Source organism: Dendropsophus ebraccatus, chromosome 7 (assembly GCF_027789765.1).
Source record: "Dendropsophus ebraccatus isolate aDenEbr1 chromosome 7, aDenEbr1.pat, whole genome shotgun sequence".
In the NCBI taxonomy this organism is placed as follows: Eukaryota; Metazoa; Chordata; class Amphibia; order Anura; family Hylidae; genus Dendropsophus; species Dendropsophus ebraccatus.
Window position 1 is genome coordinate 48,103,028 of NC_091460.1, and position 23,825 is coordinate 48,126,852.

Here is a 23,825-nt window from a genome sequence, read left to right on the forward strand (position 1 = left end):
ATATTCTATAAAGGAACAGAGCTGAATATTGAGATTCGCACCTTCCTCTCACACTTTCAATTACCTTCCTTGGCCACATAGGGACATTGGCTTCCATTACAGTGACTGAAATAATTCGAGGTTACGTGTAGGTCTGTGTCATCTGGCTTACACTGGTCAATAACGCCAGGAGAAGAGTACTCTTGCCTTGAAAGTGGTGAAATGGACGATATTGATCATGGGCCCCAGATAACATTTCCAATCAATGTTAGAAGGTAAAAATAACCCTCCCTAAATAAAAAGCATCCATGTACTTCCCAGCTCAATGGCCGCTCCACCATTTCACGTGCAATCTCATCACAGCTACGTAATTTTTTTTTTAGACCTAAAATTAAAGTCCAAACCTTATTTTGACTACATCATACCCATGCAGCGGGTAGCCAGAAGCACATCCAATTCCTGTTAAACAGTAGGAAGGGTTCTTACTAGTGACGGCTCTTCTGCCTCCTGTGTTGGAGGGGTGCCGTCAGGCATAGATGAAAGGCTGGGATCATGTTCACTGGTCACATCTCCATCAGTCAGTGCATCAAATGAAGGCAATCCATCCTCATCCACAGGGAGACTGTCCAGTGTCTCAGTAAGAACTGCTAGCAGGTTTTCTTCATTCTCCTCTTCTATCTTCTGCAAGAGCAATAATTGAAAGTGTCAATAATATAATAAACTGCCATCATTTCACCAGTAGTCAACCCACACCAAGTACATACATTCAATGTCACGGGCTTATAATTAGATGTCACTGGCTTATCATTAGCTGTTGTTAACTGGAGCCTTTATGGCCTTGATGCAGGATTTACTATGGGGCTCCTGAAGTATGGAGTCACCGCACAGCACCTGAGCGGCCATGGGCACATGTATTAGCAAATATGACGACCGTGCCGCTGTTTAGTGCAATGATCTTTAATCGATGTCAGAGGTCAATGGAAAAATAGATTGGACAGGTCGCATTTCCTGTCCAATTCTACTGTTTCCCCCAAGATAAGTGTCTGGTCTTATCTCCCTTCACCCCACGAAAAGCGAATTAGGAAAACATCCTTTAGACAAGCTTTAGGTATTACAGCGTGCACAACAAATTTCTATATCTTCAGTTTCAACCATATATAATCCATATTGTAATATAGGACACCGTAATGGTAGATTGGTCAATATAATGTAATCTGAGCACGGATCTTTCTTCAGCATCCGTCCACTAAGGTGTCTTGAAATGTAATAACCTTTTAAATTCTAACATTACCCATCACTACGTATATGTGATAAGTGTTTTAGTGCAACTGCCTGCTTTTTTTTTCCCTTGAAAGGATGACCACAATGATCAGAAAGATCTGGAAGGCATTAATAGCTGTCAATCATGTAGCCAGATAGCCAATGGGCCTGAAAAATAATGGAAATCCAGACAGCCCTCCCGGGAATGATGCTTTATTTAACCATGAAACATCTCAGTTTATGAAGAACCTTTCTCAATCAATGGAGAAAAGACCTGGTCCTTATTGAGCTGAAATCTACTGATTGTACTTATTTTGGTTTAGTAAAGATGCCAAACTGTCTTGTGGAGAAGTACATAGTATTTTGTCCAACATCATGTTGTAATATTGAAAATGCTACTGGATAGCAACACCACCACCTTATAGAGATTCTCCTCTTTGCAGAGATCCCTAGAAAAGAAAAAGTGTTCCCCTGCTAAAATCCTCAGCAATACAGTACCTGCAATCTGTGAGGAAACGTGTCGGGTAAAGGCCCTATTACACCAAGCACTTATCGGCCATTAAAGACGATAATCACTTGGAGTAATAGCTCCTGTTATATGACAATGACCGGTCTGCTGGCCTTCACTCTGTGTAATAGGAGCCTGCAGCTTCCTGCGCCCCCTCCCCCCAATCTTACCCCCCTCGCTGCCGATGCGTGTAATGGCGCCTGCATCGAGCAGGGAATGACAGGTCAGCGCTTGCTTGCTCCTCGAAATAGGCCCGTAATTGATTATGCTGCAACTCTATTACCGGGTAAATTAAGCCTTATACAGTTGTCCCAACTGAAATAAATGTTTCAGTACTACAGGACATACGGGGCCTTATTGATATAACCTATTTGTTTTTGTATGGAGAGTGGCCCTCAGAAAAGTTTTCTGGTCAGTCAAAGGACCCTGGTCCAACAGTGACAGTAAGTGTGTCTGCCAAACCAATGGTGCCCATACACTTTAGGTCAACTTAACCTGCTAGTTTTGGCAGGTGTGCCAACTCTGAGGTTGCCTTTACACAAAGAGACCCAAAGCCAGAAATGGATTTGAAAAATGGAGAAATCTCAGTCTTTCCTTTATGACCTGATCTCTAGTTATAGTTTTTTCCTAGCTTTGGCTTCAAAAATCTGTCAGATAAATCTCTCTGTGTAAAGGCACCCTAAAGCGTATGGTGTCCTCCTGACTCTCCACTGACAGCTGATGTCAAAGTAGAGAATAGTTGGGCATGTTGGATTTTCTTGTCTGGCCTTATTGTTCTAGGAGAGAGTAGCCAGCACTAGAGTTATCCAGCTTTAGCTTACCCACCCGCATAGAGGAAACATGAGCGCTCAGCCATTAGTATATGGTCACCTTTACAGATGGTCTCATTTTACTACATCATATTAGTGTTATAATAATAGTCCACCCAAACTGTTTATCATGTATGTACAGATTTTTTGCACATATCTGAACAGCCAGTTCATAGGGTTAGACACTTCTCATTCTAGTCCATTTATTGGCCCAACTGATATAAAACTCCTAACAATCAGACCATGCATGGCAATACAAACAAGTGCCAATCTCGCTGATGCTTTCCATATCGGTGCATGTAAAAGGACCTTAACTACTCAGGAAAGTCGACTCCACTATGTGGTTGAAAAGAAAAAAAGATAGCTAAATAAATAAAACCAAGCATTATCACTGTGACACGGAAATAAGGCAACACAATGGATATCCTAGGGCCATTCATTTTCTATCAGTTATATACTAACCCTTTCATGTATATCTAGAGGTCTACTGATAACCTGGCCTGATAACTATAAATGAGGCCAAGCATAGGAGCATTATCTATGGGTATAGGTGTGAAAGAGGCAAGGGCAAGCTCTGATACACAAACATGGCTGGCTTTCAAATGCCCTTGTCATAATACCATGATCATACGTCAGGCCCACATCTATTACGTTAGTTCTCGACTTACAAGACAAACCCCCTATAGATTACCATGTAAGCAAATAATCGCGCACTCTCTTTTTAAAAATTTTTTTTATTTGCAGTCAGCATAAATGTGAACTCAATGGCACGGCTCAACAAAAAAACACCACACTAATGATACAGACAGGACTGCGTACAACAGAAGATGACGGCAATTGTTAAAGCCCGTCACTTGGATGTAGAACTTCGCAAGCAGTAAATATCTTTACTGCTTAAAAAAAAAAAATTGTATAGAAGCTGAAATAAATGGATACGACTTTCCAGAACAGAACAAATCAGTAAGCAATTTATTAAGCTGTGAGAGGGGCTTTGCAGTGCAGTCAAACAGATGCCCTATATTACTATGGCATGGTGCCATCTCTCCAGCTGTGGCACAATCTTGCAATGAGTGGCTGTTTACTGAGTGAATGTGTGACACTAAAAGTCTAAGCTGTCACCTAACAACGCACTCTCTCTGCATTTGTCACTAGAGACAAAGCAGTGCCCGTGTGTTCGGCACATACAATAGGTCTACCGGTAAAACCACGACCCATTTTATTTACTGCATACTAAGCTTATAAAAGCCTGGCAGCAGCAGGCAAATATTTACATATAAATCTACAAAAGCTGGCACGCTATCAAAGACCGTATCTATTCTAATATCACAATTGAAGTCCCCGGATTCCATTTAAGCATTCTGCCTAGAGACAATGAAGGTACAAAGTGGGTGATTAGTTACTGCAGTCACAGATAGACTGGCACCCAGCTCCGGCTGACACATTCAGTGGGCACGGGTCTTCTTCGGAGCAGTCTCAATTAGTTTTCTACAACTTTCAGCAATCAAACGCCCAGGAGAAAGCCACGTATGTAACAAAGATGACTCTGCTAAACAATTAACGTCACATCACATTATCGCCCGTGTCCCAATTTACACAGCAAATAAATCAACGTCACAATAAATAAAGCGTACTCGCCGACTAACACATGTCTGTTTAGAAAGTGACACGGCAGAGCGGCCCATTACTTACTAAAACGACTCGGCAAGGTAACCTTTATATTTTTGACGAAGCCATTATTTCTAATTATCGCAAATTGCTATTTATATAGAAACAAATTTATTAACTGCGGAGGGATGGATGGAGTTCTAGAGCGGTAAATCAATCAAAGGGTGGGAAGTACACAAGCTCCGAACCAATTGTTCTACCAGATAACAAGTCGCTTAAAATGCCCGTAAGCGTATTGGAGACAGCCATGCTTGTGAGCTGTATAATAGTTACACTGAATTGGTGTGAACTGGGATCAATGGTAAAAAGAACAACACTTAATAACATAGTGGAGACTAATCCTGGACATATTAAACCACACTTGAAATAAAACGACTTATCAATGCTTATACTTACATCTAAATGGATGGTCACAATGTACCCTTGACTTGTGTGTCTATTAGAGTGGGTTTCTGCAAAGATCACTGATAGTAAAAGCCTTACATGAAAGGATATCATTAAAATAGGAAAAATGGATGTAAAATAATTATGAAACTGTGTCTACTTACTATACTCCATTAACATTTTGAAATTTTTGGATATCTGTAAGGCCTACTCTATGCCAAAGATGGTTGCCATTACCATACATGTTCGAAACCTGCCCCAAGAGTTTCTTTACCCCGTGTACTGTATTTTCTCCCCCCTTTAAGAACTGCCAAGCCGAGTTTGCTTATGTATGGGGAGGATGGGCAGAACAGCTGTCGGTTGAATTAACTATTGAAGCTGTATGACAACAGGTAGTTCTCAGCCAGTACAAACCATTCACAGCCAAGCTTATTAGATAGTTGTTAGTCTATTGGCAATTCAACTGATTATTAACCACTGAAACTGGGCCTTAGTTAACTAGTGTTCAACCCACTTCTATTACCTAGGTAGGCTACATGGTACATGTCAACCCTTTGTCCTGTAGACACCACTTCTCTTCCTGAATACACAGTGAGGTCATTGGCATCACTGTTAATGAAAATTATTGAAAAGTAAGGAACAAAGATGCATTAAGTATAAATGTAAGAACATCAGAACTCGGGTGTCGGTATAATTCATCGCAGTCACTTAGACATTCTGAGTTCTGACCTGTACCGGGCTCGACGAGGACTGGCTTGAAAGTCATTGCTGTGAAGAATTAGGCAATTCGAATTGCATTTCAAGGTTGTTAAGTCGCTGATAAAACAGCTGTGAGCATACGAATGCTTTCCATGCACAAACCTATCATGTTCAAACAGTTTTTGCACCAATTTTTTACGAATATGCTACAACCGGCAATAGCCTTGGAAATATTGATGAATTTCAACCCTTGCAAAGTTGAAACATGAAATAACATGCTCGATAAATTTCAGATTTCTGCCGGTTATTGCTAGAAGTTATCCATAATCATTTTTTTATGTAAGTGCCCTGCAGAATTGGGCTGTTTTCTTGGACATAGAATGACATGGATCCATATAAGCATTAATGGCAGAGTAGCAAGATTACACCAGAGTAATGTTCTATGGTGGCTTTTTATACAATAAATACAATTATAGATTTGTTTAGGCAACTTTTTGCCCAGGATTTCCATGTGAATGGGTGAAATATTTAAGGATTATATTACACCAAACGATTATTGGCTGTGCGATATTGGCTGATGGTGGTCTTTCAGCAGGTTGTAAACAAATCATGATCACGATAGCGACAGTCTGCTGCATGGACCCATGGACATGGGAAAAAACTTTTAAGGAATATTCTGCTCAAATTAAACTTTCAGTATGCTGCTGCCCTTGGGGAGAACATAAAAAAACAGCCTATTCTTACCTTTCCAAGCTCCCCCAAGTCCTCCTATGTGATCTTCGGTTCCCTTGTTGAAATATCCTGCCTCCACTTCCGAAGCTAACTCATCTTGGAGGTGACAGTCTGCTCAGCCAATCACTGACTGACAAGAGACAGCACAGCAACCAGTGGCAGGCTGACCGGGCTGTCTACCCCAAGGTGAGTTTGCCTCAGAAATGCAGGTGGAAACGTTCAGCCAGGACCTGTGAGGACACTGGGGGAGCACGGTAAGGTAAGACTAGGCTGTTTGTTATGTTCTCCAAAAGGGCAGCAGCATATTGAAAGTTTCATTTGAGTGGAATATTCCTAACCTAACCGCCATTGCTTAAAGGGAACCACCTTAATGGCTCTCCATTCTGGTGGACTTAGGACTCTATCACACCAAACAATAATCGGCCGTAGTTGCCGATTACCAGCCGATAATTGTTTGGTGTAATAGGTCATGTTAAAAGTCAATGATCAGCTGACATGCACATGTTTTATTAAAACGACAACGATGCAATAGGAGTGTAAAAGGAGTGTAATAGAGCCCTTACAATGTGGTTGGTCATAGTTTCCCCAAGTGATAAAAGCTTATCCCTTGAAGTGAAAGATTAGCTGAGCACAACAACACCTTCCTTCAACTACTTACAGGAACACTCAGTTGCTCCTGATCTACTAAAATGTAAAGTTCGATTAGGCAGTCATTTTTTCATACCTTGTTGTTTAATAGCGTGCTCATTGATTTTAAGGGACCGAATGTGGTCATTTTGTGACTAGATTTTATCCATGCTTCAAATGTATATGTTCATTTTGTGAAAATGTAATGCGCTTTTTGGTCCATTAAAGGGGTTGTCAAGGGTTTAGAACACAGGATAGGCTGGTAATGTCTGACTGGCATGGTGGCAATACCCCAACAATCAGCTATTCCAGGGAGCCACTACACTGACACCCATACACAGCGTATGGTGCCAGAAGCGCCGCATGCTCTACGGTGTAGTGTTGCAGGGTACTGCAGCTCAGTTTTGATCAAATTAAATAGTAGCTGGGCTGCAGTAACCCACTCCACCACTACACAGTTAACTTATTCACTTAGTATGGATGCTGGTAGATTGAATATGGTGCCAGGTGTCTTGTGGATAGGCCATCAATTTTATAAACCCAGAAAATCCCTTTAAACTCACAGGGATGAGAGCATAGATATAATGGTAAAATATGTTTTGGCTTTTTTTCGTAACAAACATTTTTTAGGATTTTTTTTTTAACTGCTGTAGGGAAAACTTTAGAAAAAACACCAGAAACAGCAGAGCTGATAATATGTTGCCCTAAAAAGATCGCCAAAAGGCTAGAAAAACAGTACAAATAAAAACCCACATTGTTCTGAATGTTTTATATTTTATTATAGATTTTCAGCTATCATCTGGCCACAAAAAAAAAAAAAACACAAAGGGGAAGATTTATCAAACATGGTGTAAAGTGAAACTGGCTCAGTTGCCCCTAGCAACCAATCAGATGCCACCTTTCATTCCTCACAGACTCTTTGGAAAATAAAAGGTGGAATCTGATTGGTTGCTAGGGGCAACTGAGCCAGTTTCACTTTACACCATGTTTGATAAATCTCCCCCAAAGTATCTAAGAGGGAAATTATATGGCACAATGTATGACCAAAACCCTTTATAATCAGAGCTCATATTTTATAAATTAAATGTAGGAACAGTCATCATAAAACAATCCTATTGCCCAATGCCAAATAGTTGATCCTTTTCAGAAAAAACATAGCTTTATAAAAAAAAAACTTTTTCCCAATAACCATATACGTATACAAATAACATAATTTTACATACACCTTTTTTTCCTGAAAGCCTTTTCCTTAGCATTTTCCTTGGCGGATAATCAGATATATGAAAAAAAATGTATACAAATTTTTTTGGCTGCATGGCAGGATAATATATGAAGAAAAATGAGTGATGTGCAGGGTGACGCGTGAACATTTGTTTTAGGGAATATAGAATTGAATGAGATATATTGCTTTCTTTCTAAATAATAGATTAGGAAGCAGTTTCTCTCGCATCCTTTCATCTGAAGGTAAAAAATAAAAAAAAAAACAGCTCTTCCTCTATAGCTTTTCATGGGCATTCAATAGCTTTATGGTGTCAAGAATTTGCATCCACTTATACTGCTACAGGCCTCGCTTCTTCCTACAAGACTTGGAGATGAATGAATGATGAAATATGGGGCCTATAAAGTTGTTCCTTGGGGACAATGCCATAAAAATAGAGTCAGAAAGAGCTGGAATGAAATATTGGAGATGTCAGCTGAAGATATTGACAGAGAGATGAATACCCAGAGCTCTGAGTTTAGGTCTCAGGTACTCCCTGGCAGACAGATGGTACATCACAGCGGCGGATGTTACGGCCATATCTGCTGTGCTAGGGTAAGGATGAGCTAGTATTTGTGGGTCAGGTCATAAAAGAACACCAGGGTGTAAGATAAAATAATTATCCAGTATTAATTAAACATGTATTTTTGTGCAATAATGTATCGGCCTCATGTAGATTGTTGGTCTTAAAGGGGTTATCCAGCGCTACAAGAACATGGCTACTTTTCCCCCTCTCTTGTCTCCAGTTCAGGTGTGGTTTGCAATTAAGCTCCATTCACTTCAATGGAATTGAGTTCCAAACCCCACCCAATCTGGAGACAAAAGAGGGAAAAAAGTGGCCATGTTTTTGTAGCGCTGGATAACCCCTTTAATGCTGAAGCTGAATGGAAAAGGCTAGGAAATTATTACAATTTGGGCAAACCCAATTTCGAAAAATTACCACACCAAGAAGCAATATATCACAGAGGATGGTGCAAAATTGTACACATCCAACCTGGTATCACTAGCTAATCCCATAACAGAACACAACCTGTTCTCAACTGGCTAGGAAGGTTCACTTTAGATTAGAGAAACTATATGATGACCAATGAAAGGTTAATCAGCAAGCCGTTCTCTAACTTTGAGTCCTGTTTCAAAGTTTGGCCATATACTTGTCAATTGTCCTCTAAGCCATAAAAAAGGTGTACACTGATATAACAATGCACTCTAATCGCCATATATTTACCGCACCCATTGCAAGTGGTCGGACAAATATTTCTATTAGATGTTTTATTTAGTACTAAGAACTAGGGATGGTCCGAACCTGCCGAGGTTCGGGTTCGTATGAACCCGAACGCTCGGCAGCAGATTCCCGCTGTCTGCCTGCTCCATGGCCTATGGCTATGGCTGTATCCCAGCTTTCCAGACGGTCCTCCCGCTGGATCCGCCCGCTGAACGGAGCGGGCAGACAGCGGGAATCATTACCGAGGGTTCAGGTTCGTACAAACCCAAACCGAACTCGGTTCGGACCATCCCTACTAAGAACTTATCAAACTATTATGATTATGCCTTTAAATACACCCGGCTGGGACACATAGATATTACTTGTCAAGTCATTTTATGGTTGGTGCTCAGATGTAGAGATGCAGGCCATTTACCTAAAGCTGGGAAACCACTGAACTCAATGTCATAGCTATTTACATAAACCTCTTTGTTAGGGGCCATTGAAGCCACATTTAGGTCACAGCCCCCGATGTACATTGCCAAAATGTCAAAAAGATTTCCCAATTTATACCATGATGTGATCCCAGTGGCTCACTAAATAAAATGGGCTGAACACAGTCTAATAGTATCGTTTCCTAAACGTTTACTTTGTGCCAACACCTTTGAGTCCTTCATGCTTGAACCGAACATGGTCAGTATTACAATATGTTTGACCCATTAAGGTCCATAGGCCAGACGGTAAAATCATCTTTTAACACCATATCTATAGCCGGCTATTTACATTCTCCTGATTGGCTAAGAGATGTCAGAGAGGAGTGGCAGAATTTGTACATTATTTTTAGCCCCAGGTCTCTACTGGGCTAATCTTTTGAGGGAAGTTTAAAGGGGATCTGTCACCTACACTGCCGGAGTGAAGCCCACCCGACACCCCGGTGGAGCCCCTTATACTTATCCCCCTCTGGAGCAGTCATTCTCTATGGGCGTCAGACTCATCTCTGTTGAGTGTGCGCACGGCTTCCGACAGGGATTCCTCAGTGGCGGGACAGGGTCCAGGACTGGGATTTCGAGGAAGGAGTAAGTATAATTTTAATTAATTTTTTTTACATTTTTTTTGTAAATATCATTTCATAGTACTTCCCCTTAAAGCCATATACCATTATTTTCAATTAGGTGAGTACAATAAACCCCATCTAATTCACAATCCTATGCATTGATCAATCAGTTGACTGACGTCTTCATTCTTGTCTAAAGCTACAAGTTCCCTTTTATGATGGACACTTCAATAAGGGCTTAATTGAACATCTTCTAGGAAACGTACAAGAGAACACAGCGAGTGCCATAGCAGCCATAAAACTGGACTTTCATCTTCATGAGTCACAAAGAAGTCAAATCTCTAGAGGAATATTCCACCCCGTGGCCACGAGCGCTATTCACGTTTCTGCAGTCAATTAATGATTAGATTTTATTTGTGTAAACTTCATATCGTTCACGTCCTTGACACCATGCTTTGATTGTGAAGAAAAAAAAAAGAAAATCTAGGAACTAGCTATCAGCGAGTGACTGCATTAACAAGACAACGATAAGATAGTGTTTTTCTGGAGCCGGAGCTTTGGTTGTAGGCCCAATATGAAAAATTTATGGTAATTGAAACCACTGAATCTTTAGAAATGCAGTCAATTTAAGTCAGTATCAAAAGGTCACTCTTTTCAATTTCTACTTGATGCTGAGAACAATATTGAGAAAACACCTGAAAGCAAATGATCTTATCAGTCTTTAGACCTTAACATTTACTGACTGAGTAAAGTAATTTGCTGATTAGTAAATAAATGCATTACCTGTAGCCAAGAAGATTTGTACTAGATTGAGATCACTAGGGGGAGGATGTCCTGGTAACACTAGAACTTGACTTTGTAGAACTATTAATGAATGTACATATATTATGTATACAGGGCTGTTCTTTCAAGTATTAGGACATGTTCACAATGCTTTATGATGGAAGAGTTTCTCTATTGTCCTCTTGAATACTTTATGCATAAGGCTGCAAGTTGTAAAGGATTAGAAAAACATAGCCAATTTGTTCCCAAGATAGCATCACTTTTGCCCATGGGATTTAAAAGGGTTAATCTTTTTTCTTTCAAATCAACTGGTTTCAGAAAGTTATACAGATTTGTAATTGACTTCTATTTATAAATCTCAACTCTTCCCATACTTGTCAGATGCTGTATGTCCTGCAAAAAATGTTGTTTTATTTTCATTCAGACACAGTGCTCTCTGCTGACATCTTTGTCCAAGACAGGAACTGTCCAGAGAAGTAGTAAATTCCCATAGAAAATCTTTCCTGCTCTGGACAGTTCCTATCTTGGATAGGGGTGGCAGCAGAGAGCACTGCGTCAGACTGAAAAGAAAACATTTGCTGCAGGACATACAACAGCTGATAAGTATGGGAAGACTTGAGATTTTTGAATAGAAGTAAATTACAAATTTATAACTTTCTAGAATCAGTTGATTTGAAAGAAAAACAGTTTAGCTGGATATCCCCTTTATGTTGCATGCTCAACTTAAGGACAAGAATTTTAATGTAACTTGTCCACATGACCAGTCATGTGATCCAGATGTTACTATTTTAGATGTTACATGTTGATCAACTGAATCTACAGTATGTTGCAAACCTGAAACACATCAGCTGTCTGGTTGTCTTTTTTGAAGATTTGACTAAAAGCTACATTTTATAGCAGGCATCGTGTTGGTGGAAACTGCCCTGCATTTTCAAGGGCAGGAGCCATTTTTATTTGTTCATTTGTTTGTTTACTTGGCATAACTCATGTTTATCCAATTTCATTTTTCTTTTCGTATCAGAAGCAGAATTAGGGAATTTCCTGACCACGTTTTTTTCTATCCCCACCCCAAAAAGAGTGGAGGCAGCATTGATCGAGTACAAAGGCTAGAAAGAGTAATGTATGTTTTCACCACAGAGGGGAAAGGATAGGTGGCTTCAGCGCCTATACTGGTATCTCCAAAGAAATAAATTAAGAAGTTGCTAGAATTTAATGTCTTTTATCTTTTGGATCATGTGGGCTCAATTCACCACAATGAAAGGGGACATGTCACATTGAAAATGCAGTCCAATCTGTAGGTAGCATGTTATAAAGGAAGCTGAGCTGAGCAAATTGATATACATATTTGTGAGAAAAAATTGAGTAAAACTTGTAATATATTCAATTAAATCTCAGCTTGTTCTGAGCTTAGGAGTCCAGTGGGCTGTCATACATAGTGATAAGAACTGCCCACTTGACTACTAAGCCTAGAATAGGCAGAGATATCAATGAATGAATGACTGGAACATTTCTTATATAACTATATATCAATCTGCTCAGCTTTTCCTGCTCTATTAAAGGTGTACTCCGGCGGGGGGAGGGGGGGAGGGGGGGGAGGCGGGGGGGGGGGAGGGGGGGGAGGCGGGGGGGGGGAGGGGGGGGAGGCATGGGGGGGGGGCATTTTTTTCCTGGGACCGGGGAGGAGGTGGTGGAGCAGGTCCGCTCAGCCAGTCAGTGACGGAGGCGGGATCCGTTTCAAGTCCACTCAGATCCTGCCTCTGTCACTGACTGGCTGAGCGGACCTGGACGTATCGTCTCGGGCGGCGTCAGACACCAGGAAGCGGCCAGGCACTGGGGACCAGAGCGCCGCGATGCGGGACCCGCCGCTGGAACCGGGGAGGTGAGTGGACGTGAGTGGTCCCAGGAAAAAAATGCCCCTCCCCCCCGCCGGAGTGCCCCTTTAAGTGCTGCGTATACACGGACTGTATTTTCAATATGACAGGTTCCCTTTACATGACTTGAAAATCTAAATCAATAAACCTTCTTTTATGTGAAAAAGTACAGTCCTCTAACCAGTGACTTCTTAGTTGTCCTGGTCTAACACTGTGTTTTTCCAGATTATAACCTCTCCTTTTCTCTATCACTACTACTCTGCCTATTTTTTTTTTTTTTTTTTTAAGAAGGAAAGACTTTTTGCTGTTTTTTTACACTGCCAGCATGGACTTCTGCTTTCTGCCTTGCAGAATGTTAGACTTAGCGGAATCAGTTTATAGAGCATAATATTTCAATTTATAAGCCTTGCAGTGACCTTCAGGCATGAATTTACATGGAGGAATTTATTGCAGATTGTCACATACTTACAACCAGTTTTGTAGTGTTATAAAATGTACCCAACCTCCCAAACCTGATCTGTGACATTGTGTAGATGGAAAGTACAGCTCGCCAGCTCTCTCTTACTAATTGCAGATTTGGTTTCCATTGAAGAATCTGTAATAAAACCATTAGTGATCCGCCACAAGGGGATCTTATGTGAAGATTGATAGTAGAGGTAACATGGCGCACGTCAGTGTACTGGTAATGAGTATGTTCTGTGAAAATGATGCTGTAATTTTCAGGGTGATGATAATAAATCAGTATAAGGCCTGGGGGGGAGGGAGGAAGGGATACTCCTCCATTCTGGTTTGTCCAGGTGTGGTCAGTTTACAGTTTCATAAAAATGTATTTCACCTAAGTATAAGATGGACATAACTATCTGGTGTATCTTGAATTTTCAGGTGCAGAGAGGCCAGATGTGTAAAGAAATTATACTCACGCACTTGTTGTGTAGATACATTTTTTGCATCCGGATCCTTTGCCCCACTCACGCCAGAGGGGCAGGGACGTAACAAGGGCGGAGGGGAAGGGGAGGGTGCGGCAGCATACAGAGGGGGCGTGGCCTCTGTGTGCGCTGATGGCTCCGGTGCGCATATAATGTCCTGCCTACATAAATCCTGTGAGCCTCTGCACTGCTGGGACATTTTAAAGCCCTGTGCTAGAAAGGTCGCACTTGAAGGGGTTATCCAGTGCTACAAAAACATGGCCACTTTCCCTCTACTGTTGCCTCCAGTATGGGTGGGGTTTTGAAACTCAATTCCATTGAAGTAAATGGAGCTTAATTGCAAACCACACCTGAACTGGAGACAACAGCAGGGGGAAAAGTGGCCATGTTTTTGTAGCCCTGGATAACCCCTTTAATAATGCACAAAGCAGAGCTGTCAGCACACAGCTGGTAGGGTCTATGATGATTTCTGTGCAGGGGTCCAGCCAGTGGCAAACATAACATATGTGAAACTATTAAAGGTTCAAAGGGGCCCAGCAGGCACAGTATTCTGTCAGTGAACGGAAACATCCAAAGACTGAAAACTGCTAATGGCCTATAGGTCCCCATACACATTAGACTTTTGATGGCTGTACCAGCTGCCCATACGGGTTTGGCTGTCAGTATACTACATATGGGGCTCTCCCAACCATCCACCGACAGATATTTTTGGTGAGAAAGGGGTCAGGCATGGTGGAAAAACATTACAAAACCCTTTTGATCTGAGAAACATAAGCCGCAGCCAGAGCTCTCATGATGTAGCTAACCCCTCCCCTTTCCATAGAGAACACTGGAGCGCTCGGCTGTGCTGAACATTCCTGTGTATGAGGAGGATGGGTGGCGGTCGGAAGAGACTGCAGACTTTGTTGATTCGGTCAATGAGGCCAACATGCGTCCTCTGCCTTCCTAACCATTTCATGCAATGAATATTCCTGATTACTTAAAGGGGTTATCCAGCGCTACAAAAACATGGCCACTTTTGCCCCACTCTTGTCTTTAGTTCAAGTGTGGTTTGCAATTAAGCTCCATTTACTTCAATGGAACCGAGTTTTAAACCCCACCCAAACTGGAGACAAGAGTAGGGCAAAAGTGGCCATGTTTTTGTAGCACTGGATAACCCCTTTAAAGAGGTTATACAGGCTAAGAAAAAAACATACTGTAGCTACATTTTCACCCCCAAAAAAGTGAAGTGAAGTGAATGGAGCTGCAATACCACACACCAACTGAAGACAAGAGTGGCACTGTTTTTAAAAGGAAACAGCTATGTTAGCACAGAAGAAGTACAAAACAGCTGATGTAGTTGATGTTCATATAACCATCAAGCATATGCATTTATTTATTTATTTTGCATTAGCAGTAGCAAACATATTGAAACATAACAAGTTTTTGATATGTAATTTGCTAGGAAAAATGTATACAATTTAGTTTAACGTCTTTATTAACATGACTCTGGGAGTGATAGGTGTAAATAGTCAATGCTCCGGGTCCCCTGCTGCTGAACATCCTTACAGAACCGTCTATGCTAACAATTATTAGTGGATCTGTTTCTTGTAATATGGAAGTCAGACGGATTATTGGCTTAGTTTGTGTGGCACGGTTAAACAGAGGCCTAGGTAAAAGGCTCTTATGGAAGCTTACCCATAGACTTTAAATAGCAAGCACTAGAGAATTATCTTAAATACTAGAAAACTTCTTCGCCCTCGTCGGAGCAGATAACCGCCATATGCTTCCTTTTTTGGTAATTGCTGAGCTTTTTATAGCAGCTCTGATTCACGCTGCTACGTTCTCCTTATCTTGTCCACCTTTTTGGCAGACTTTGTGATGCTGTTGGGGCTGATTCGTGCCATTTAATTCAAGCAAGACTTAATATATACACACACATACTTATAAATACTTATGCACTTGTTTGTTTTATGAACATCAATGACAGATGTAGCAGAGCTGAATTGGTCATTCTGACACTAAATAGATAATCTTTCCATCAAGGCTCCTGTTTAGGGCTGGATTATAAAGAGGGCACCTGGGGTATATGCCCACCATCTGGAGACTAGGGGGAAGCCTTCACTACCCACTACCATCTGTTCAGCACAATAAAATACTTGGATGCATAGTTCCAGAAATGGCAGGTATTCACAAAAGGAGTGACTCCACCATTCCTGTGTAATCTCAGAGCCTCTATAGGGCATAAAGGGCATATGCACCGAGCCCTATGTGGCCCATTGTGTTATCTTCTGGACCTATTACACAGCCTGATAATCGGGCAGTAAAGGCTGCATGGACATCATTAATGATGTCCATGCAGCCCTTTCCCAAACACCTATTACCTTACCTCTCCCCGCTCCCGGTCTTCTCTCCAATTGTTAGTCGTCCGCAGCACATCGCTATTACACATAAAAATGCGTGGTCGGCACCCAGTGATTTTAGGTCCAAGCCCAAATTCACGATCATCCGATGATCGTTGTCATCGGCTGGTCGCTGTCTCTATTACACTGAACGATAATCGGACGAATTGTCCCGATTCGGCCCATTATCGCTCTATATAATAGGGCCCTTAGAGCTAGTGTGAATACACAACAACTCCCATCATGAATCTTCCCTGTGAGCTTAATAAAAAGATAGTTTCCAGCAATATGGAATAGTATGAAAGCTTCTAAAACAAGAAAGCGATGTAAATCCAGACCACTGGTTCTATCTATAACAATGTGTTATTGAGATATTAGAATCTAGAGTCATTCCTTTACAATATTACATAAAATAGGTTTCCTGTTTAGGCAGCGTGTGGGCAGCGGCAGGCAGCGGCAGGCACACTGTGAAGGTAGACGCGCCCCAGGCTACTATATAATATTGTTACATATAATCTATGTGCTAAGCCAGTAATGGTGGATAACAATGTTGTTCTGCACAAACTAATCCCTATAAAACTGGATTCTATAAGGGTAGCTTTGAGCAAAAATGCAGTTTCTTATCTTATCACCCCACTGTGCTATGTAAAGGCCTGTTCACAACTCTGTTGTGCTTTCCATTTATAACACAAGACACAATGCATCAAACTACATCTGCCAGTACAATGTGGTCTGTCTAAGTTTTGTTATGGTGTCTGCTCCTCTCATCACATCTGATGGAATTTGCCATGGTGACTCTAGACCAAGTGCCCACAGTATATTTAGTATTAGTACATCATTATATCATTTTACACTCCCCTAAGCCCCATCTGATAGCCCATTGTGAACCCATTTATAGTTGCCTTGGCCAATTGTTTCCAACCATATATAAAATTCATATAAAGGTCTATTCCAAAGAAAAAATACTTGTCCCCTATCCACATTGTCTGATAGTAGTATGAATCAGTGGCGGATATATCCCTTGTGCAGCCGATTTACCTACACTGGGACCCAGGCCAACAGTCTCTGAGCCTCAGCCTAGCGGGCCCGCTCCACTGCCCCAGACCCTGCCACATAGGTGATATTTGTTGTCCATCCACGCGTGAACCAGGCGCCTGATCAGATGTCCTGCCACCCGTGGCCCGCCAGCGCCGAGAGACCAGCAGCCGCGACCCACCCCATGCATTGCCTGGCCCAAATACCACACTCCTCTATTGGATACATGAGCCACGACTAGCTGCAGCGGCGCCACGCTCCTGCCCTGGCCCATGATGCACACTAGTGACGTCACCTGGCGGTTGGCGATCGCGGCATTGAGCATCCTGATGACCTAGAGGACCACTGGGGGGACAGGTGGGGTACTGTGTGTGAGGTGGAGGCAGCCAGTATGGGTAGTGTGTGAGGATGGGGGGCAGCCAGGATGGGTAGAATGTGAGGATGGGGGGGCAGCCAGGATGGGTAGAATGTGAGGATGGGGGGGGGGGGGCAGCCAGGATGGGTAGTGTGTGAGGATGGGGGGCAGTCAGGATGGGTAGTGTGTGAGGATGGGGGGCAGCCAGGATGGGTAGTGTGTGAGAATGGGGGGCAGCCAGGATGGGTAGTGTGTGAGGATGGGGGGCAACCAGGATGGGTAGAATGTGAGGATGGGGGGCAGCCAGGATGGGTAGTGTGTGAGGATGGGGGGCAGGCAGGATGGGTAGTGTGTGGGGATGGGGTAGAGCCAGCCAGGGTGGGTAGAATGTGAGATTTGGGGGCAGTCAGGATGGGTAGTGTGTGTGAGGATAGGGGGCAGCCAGGATGGGTAGTGTGTGGGGAAGGGGGGCAGCCAGCCAGGATGGGTAGTGTGTGTGAGGATAGGGGGCAGCCAGGATGGGTATTGTGTGGGGATGGGGGGAAGCCAGCCAGGATGGGTAGTGTGTGGGGGGATGGGGGGAGCCAGAATGGATAGTGTGTGGAGGTCCCCTCTGACTTCTTATTAATCTGGCAGAAAATACAATGTGCCATGGTCCATTATAGAGGTATTCCCTCACATACTTATTGCTTCTTTGGGAAAATAAATTTGTAATACAGCACAGCATGGAGGCTCCATACAGTGATATATATAGATCCCTTACAGCTCTATATTACAGAACCCAAGGGATTCACCATTCCACGTTTTTTTTGTATGCACTATGATAATAGAGTAACATAGTGTAATATAAATTTAAAAAAAATCATAAAAAATACATTGATAACTTAGCTCTGCTACATCTGTGTTGCTGATCTATGTTTCTTAGAAGAGAGGCAGTTTGCCTGTCCTAATAAATAACCCAAGTTAGTAATAACCCAAGGAAACAAATTACAATAGGTCCTCCCCTTTATCTCATCCATAGCAGACGCGAAGACATTGCTCCAGATACTAGAGAAGCAGCGGAGAGAAGATTGGGAAGACTTCTCCGAGTTCCCTGAGCGCTATAAATTATCTGGGGCCGATCCTGGAATAGCTCAGACGGCATTAATAGTATACAAACTCAGATATTTCTACTTTCAGCTTGGTATGACAACATGTACAGACAAATTATAGGATCAGTGATGAAGCCGTACCACATTATTCTAAAACGCTGACATTTTAATGTTACTGGTAGGTGCTGTAACCATGGCAACCGAGAAGTGCGAGCGAGGGTTTTGTAAAACTTGTAGGAAATGCAACATTTATGTTCCAGGAAGCAAGTTCTCAGATCTATCTATCCATCCATCCATCTATCCATCCAATGGCTCTGTAAATGTGTGATATGTTTTCCATGCACTACGTACGTTATGCAACCTACAGCACTATGCATCCTGGTTTCCAAACAAGCTGCCAAATATACTATAACTAGTGGAAGAGTTAGGAAGTTATGCCACAGGTTATTTTTATAGGGGTCTTCCAATAGTATGTATGAAAATAAATATTTTATTTATAGTCATTGTTTAAAAAAAAATTGTTTTTGTTATGAAATATCTTATATTGTTCTTTGTGATACTGCCCCCTGCTGTTCATTGTTCTGTTGATGTCTGTGTCCACCTTCTGCAGCCTCCAGTGGTGGACACTGTATATGTCAGGAAAGAGAACAAGCACTAGATGGAAATTTATAGAAATCTATCTGTCTTTTAGGGAGAGAAGGAGAATGTACAGTATGTGGAAGTACTATTTTTCTTTCACTTTAAGCTAGAAATGGCGCGATGCAAACAATTATTATTATAACAATAATAATAATAATAATAATAATTATTATTATTATTATTATTAGTAGTAGTAGTAGTAGTAGTAGTAGTAGTAGTAGTAGTATCCTGAGCACACTCGGGGTTGTCTTAACCTAAATGCTCTGCACTTGATTACCAGTAACTGAAAAAGTTGTATGCAGCCCTATGGAGTCCTGGAAAAGAGGGATTAGGGATGGTCCGAACCTGCCGAGGTTCGGGTTCGTATGAACCCGAACGCTCGGCAGCAGATTCCGGCTGTCTGCCCGCTCCGTGGAGCGGGCGGATCGACCGGGAGTAACACCTGGAAAACTGGGATACAGCATATGGCGAGCAGACAGCGGGAATCATTACCGAGGGTTCAGGTTCATAGGGCTGCATCCAATTTCTTCAGCTTACGGTAATCAAATGCAGAGTGTTCAGGTTCAGACAAACTTGAGTGTGCTCGAGATTCGCTCATCTCTGGTGCAAGTTAATTGAGGTGCATGGAAGAGCACAAAAAATAAAAAAAAATGTTGAACTGGTGTGGACACTGGAGAAGAAAATTCAGGGAAATGATATCTTAACAGCTTTCTAGCTTTGGTAACCATGGAGTTGCTAAGGGCCATGCTGCAGTGCACTCCTGGGAAATACAGCTGCTTCCTTGTCACATGATGACACTGGTGCCACCCACAAAAAGTGAAGAGAGAGTAAATGTTTACATAGCTAGTGTTAAAACAGTGGTTTGTATTACTCCAGAGCTTTATTTTTTTTTAAAACATGTTATAGATGTTAATAATAATAATAATAATAATAATAATAATAATAATAACAATAATTTCTATTATTATTATTATTGTTGTTATATATATATCTGGTTACCTAACAGACAGTGGATATTTGATATACACAGGTCAGATAATAAAGTCTGGGAGTCCTCTGAGTACATCTTCTCCATTCCGTTCACAGAGCACTGCCGGCTAGAAGTGTATGTACGGTGGCATGCTTCAAGCCTTAAAGAAATTCCTGAGACAGACCGCATGTAACAACCTTATCGATTTCAAAGTGCTGCTCTAAAATAGCTTTGTGTTTGCAACTTCTTTTAGACATTATGGCTATGTCTGTGACGGAAAAATCCCGACTCATGAACTGATTAAAGGAGACACCCGCTCCATGCTGCCGAGGCAAAAGCCAACACAAAGCAATGTCTCATCTGCTACAGCAATAGATCTGTTTCTGTGCAGAGGTTACGTACAATAATAAACAATGCTAAATAAAAAATTACATTGGTCGTATGTAATGTCTCTTGATGTATAGATCATCTTTGCCATTCCATAGGTACAGCAACCACCAGTCCCCAATGTGTGGCTCTCCGGCTGTTCCAAAACTACAACCTCAAGCATGGCATCCTTGGACTTGTAGTTTTTACAGCTGAAGAACTGTAGATTGGGGAGCTCTTTATTGGAGGAAGGTAAGGGAGAATTTATTCTCATTAATTTATTTTTATAGATTTTGTTGGAAAACTGTGTAGTAATAAACGTAGAAACCCATATATCTCACACGTATTTATAGGTTGTTGTAATCTTAGTAAAGGTTGACTCGTATCGATTGCAAATGACGGCAGCAAATTTAAAGAAGTACAGCAAACAGATTATCTCATAGTAACTATAGGTGTTAGCTAAATAATATTCTAATATCACACTAGCATCATGGCTTCCATTTACTTCGGAAATCAGGTCACTATAAAAGATTTGTCATATGGTGGACCCAAACAGTGACCATAGACTAATAATGGGGAATTTTGATATTAAGAATAGCACCACACTTTTCATTCTTCCTTCAGTCAAATGAATACAGTTGTTATGTATTATACATATGTGTATGACTGACCAAAAAAAAACAGAAAGAGCAACAGCAACCTACAGGTGCAAGTGCTCGGTGTACACACATCTGTACTTAAGCCACATGCAGTGTGCAACCTGCAGTGTGAACAGAGGCAAAGAGGTGCTATAGAGAGGCTATAGAGGCCTCCCGACTTTCCCTCGACACAAGAGATCACGGAAAAAAAGAGTTATGTAGGTTAAATGTCAACATTCAGTCCCTTTGTCCTCTTTACTGGGTTTGCGCCTGGTGAAGGATTCATGTATCTGAACCAAGGTTTGCAATTTTGTTTATTGTCGTTGATAAGTTTATGATGGTTGTAACCAATAGACTATGTTCATACTACGTATAAACAACGGCCGTTAGTTGGCACTCAAAACAAGGGTCGTTATTTTGAGTATCGATTCAATTGCATTTAAGTCTATGGACAACCGCCAGAACTACACAGATACATATATTAGCAGAGAAATGCACAGACCCAGTGTCATGTCCTAAGTGTCCGGTGACAGCAGCCCCATTATATGGGCCGTCATGGCAGAGTTTGGCAGTGTCTAAGTCCTCCCAGGAAAGTGCTGCCACTCACTTCGGCCGAGCAGATACACATCTGTAAGTTTAATTAAGAACTCCGGGGCCGGTGCGTTCTGATGACAGGTGCTGGCAGACCTGAGTGACTCCAAGACTCATGAGACTTTAATGACCTGAACCACTACAGTAGGCTAACTCTGCACCACGGAAACTAATAGAAATACAGAATGGCGATGACAGATACCAGCCAGTCCATCAAGGCTTTCTGCTTACTCACAGAGGCATCCTTCTTAAAGGGGCATTGCAATGCAAAAACTTTTTTTAATACTTCCAATTAAAGGTTGGTAACCTCTAAAAGTTCAAAGGTCTCACTATTTTTTCATTAGGTTGTTAGATTAATCAAATGATCAGTTGTTATCCCATTAGTTCCCCCAACATAAGTAGTATATGATAGTTGCTGACCTTCCTATAGGAACTACATGTAAATGGACAAAGGATTTATACAGATGTTGACTACTCTAAGATGAAAGGTGAGGTGAAAACTGTCTGTACATGTCAGATAAGTGTCAGCTGAGCTTTCCAATGTTGGGGGGACCAGCAGACCAGCTAACGTGTATGGGGGGCCTGGGGAGAGAAGAATCAGGCACGTTGGATTTCGGTCCAATCCTTTTGTTCATGGGGAGATAAGCTACCACCAAACAGTGTCTGGCAGCAGCTTTCCCATTAAAGCCTAAATATCACATAGCCCATACTCATTTGATGGTGTTAGCGTAAAGAAAAGTAGTCCGTGAACTGGTGAACTCTCCAGGGCTATTTTCAACTTTCTCATCTCCTGATGTCTGATTCTCCAGTCTTGAAACTTTATATACAGTATATTCAGTCTTGTCTTGGCCGGCAAACAAGCATTCACCACCCAGCCATGATGCTGCAAGTTTAGCTTTGATGACATATGAGAATATGTTCTGATGACAAATTGAAGCAATTGTTGCCGGCTATTATTTACTCTTCCTACGTGTTTTTCTTAAAACAAAACTCCCACCGTTACCACGTACGACAAGCCGGAATGTAGCTCAATACTCGTGGCAAGTTGACAACATGCAATTTCATGCTCGTTGAACTGATCTGTGTTCTGTGTTCATGGACAGCAATACAGTATGGCGGTTTACCATTGTGACCATAAAGCTGCATATATTTAGGCAAAATAGCTTCAGGGACTGGAACAACCTGCTATGTCTGCAGGGGCCAAACACTGACCCGAACCCTGCAGTCAAAAGTCTTTGAGTCATCCTCAATTCAGCTTCTCAGTTTTTAGAATGCTGAGTGACTACTACCATTGTAGCCGCTATTAGGATAAACTTGTGCAAAAACTTTTAGGACTGCTACATGAGGCTTGTGGAAATCCATGTGCTTCCCGCCAAATTTAGTCAGATGTATGGGATGGACTTCCAGTTGCAAAAAATCTATTGCATTTAAACTCCCCCTAAAGGAAGAATTTCTATAACCCTGAATGGCAATGTCTAGCAGTATGAGAAAGGGGGATATAAAGATGATGGTTTTCAAACCCCCCCCCCCCCCCAGAAATGGACATGAGGGTAAATACACCTGTAAGGACTAGCCAGTGCACATAATAGCATACCTCCCAACATCTAAAAAACCTAAGTATAACCCCCCCCAAAAAAAAATAAAAAAAATAAAAATAAATCTTAATAATGCCAATTTAGGTGTGTGAAGTTGTAACTTTTTGGGGTGACAATTGCTAGACGAGCAATGTGTTGTGCACAGTTGATGCCAATATACTCAAGACTAATCTCATAAAACTAATGGATCTGTTCTGAGATGGAGAGAGACTGCCATTTGTGAGCAGCCCCTTATAGAATTTTTCACATTTTTTTGCTCAGCAGATGTGCTTCACACAATTACTGGATTGGATCTGCAGTGACCTATCCGACAGCCGCCTGCTACATCTTTAAATACTCCAGCCGGTTATCACTAAGTGTCTGTATGGCAGCTGACTCTAGCTTGTATTTAGAGGTGTGACTCTGCAA

General features: G+C 41.8%; 1 protein-coding gene across 3 annotated transcripts in view; it reads right to left on the bottom strand.

Moving 5' to 3' along the window:
• PPARGC1A (PPARG coactivator 1 alpha) overlaps window positions 1–23,825 on the bottom strand; it is a 91,283-nt gene that overhangs the window by 50,563 nt on the left and 16,895 nt on the right. For 2 of the 3 annotated variants that reach the window (XM_069977469.1, XM_069977470.1), the window contains exon 3: window positions 466–660. In XM_069977469.1, the coding sequence (XP_069833570.1) occupies window positions 466–660 (195 nt within the window). Of the gene's footprint in view, window positions 1–404; window positions 661–23,825 lie in introns of those variants that run through there. The other variant, XM_069977471.1, reaches the window with a different exon arrangement.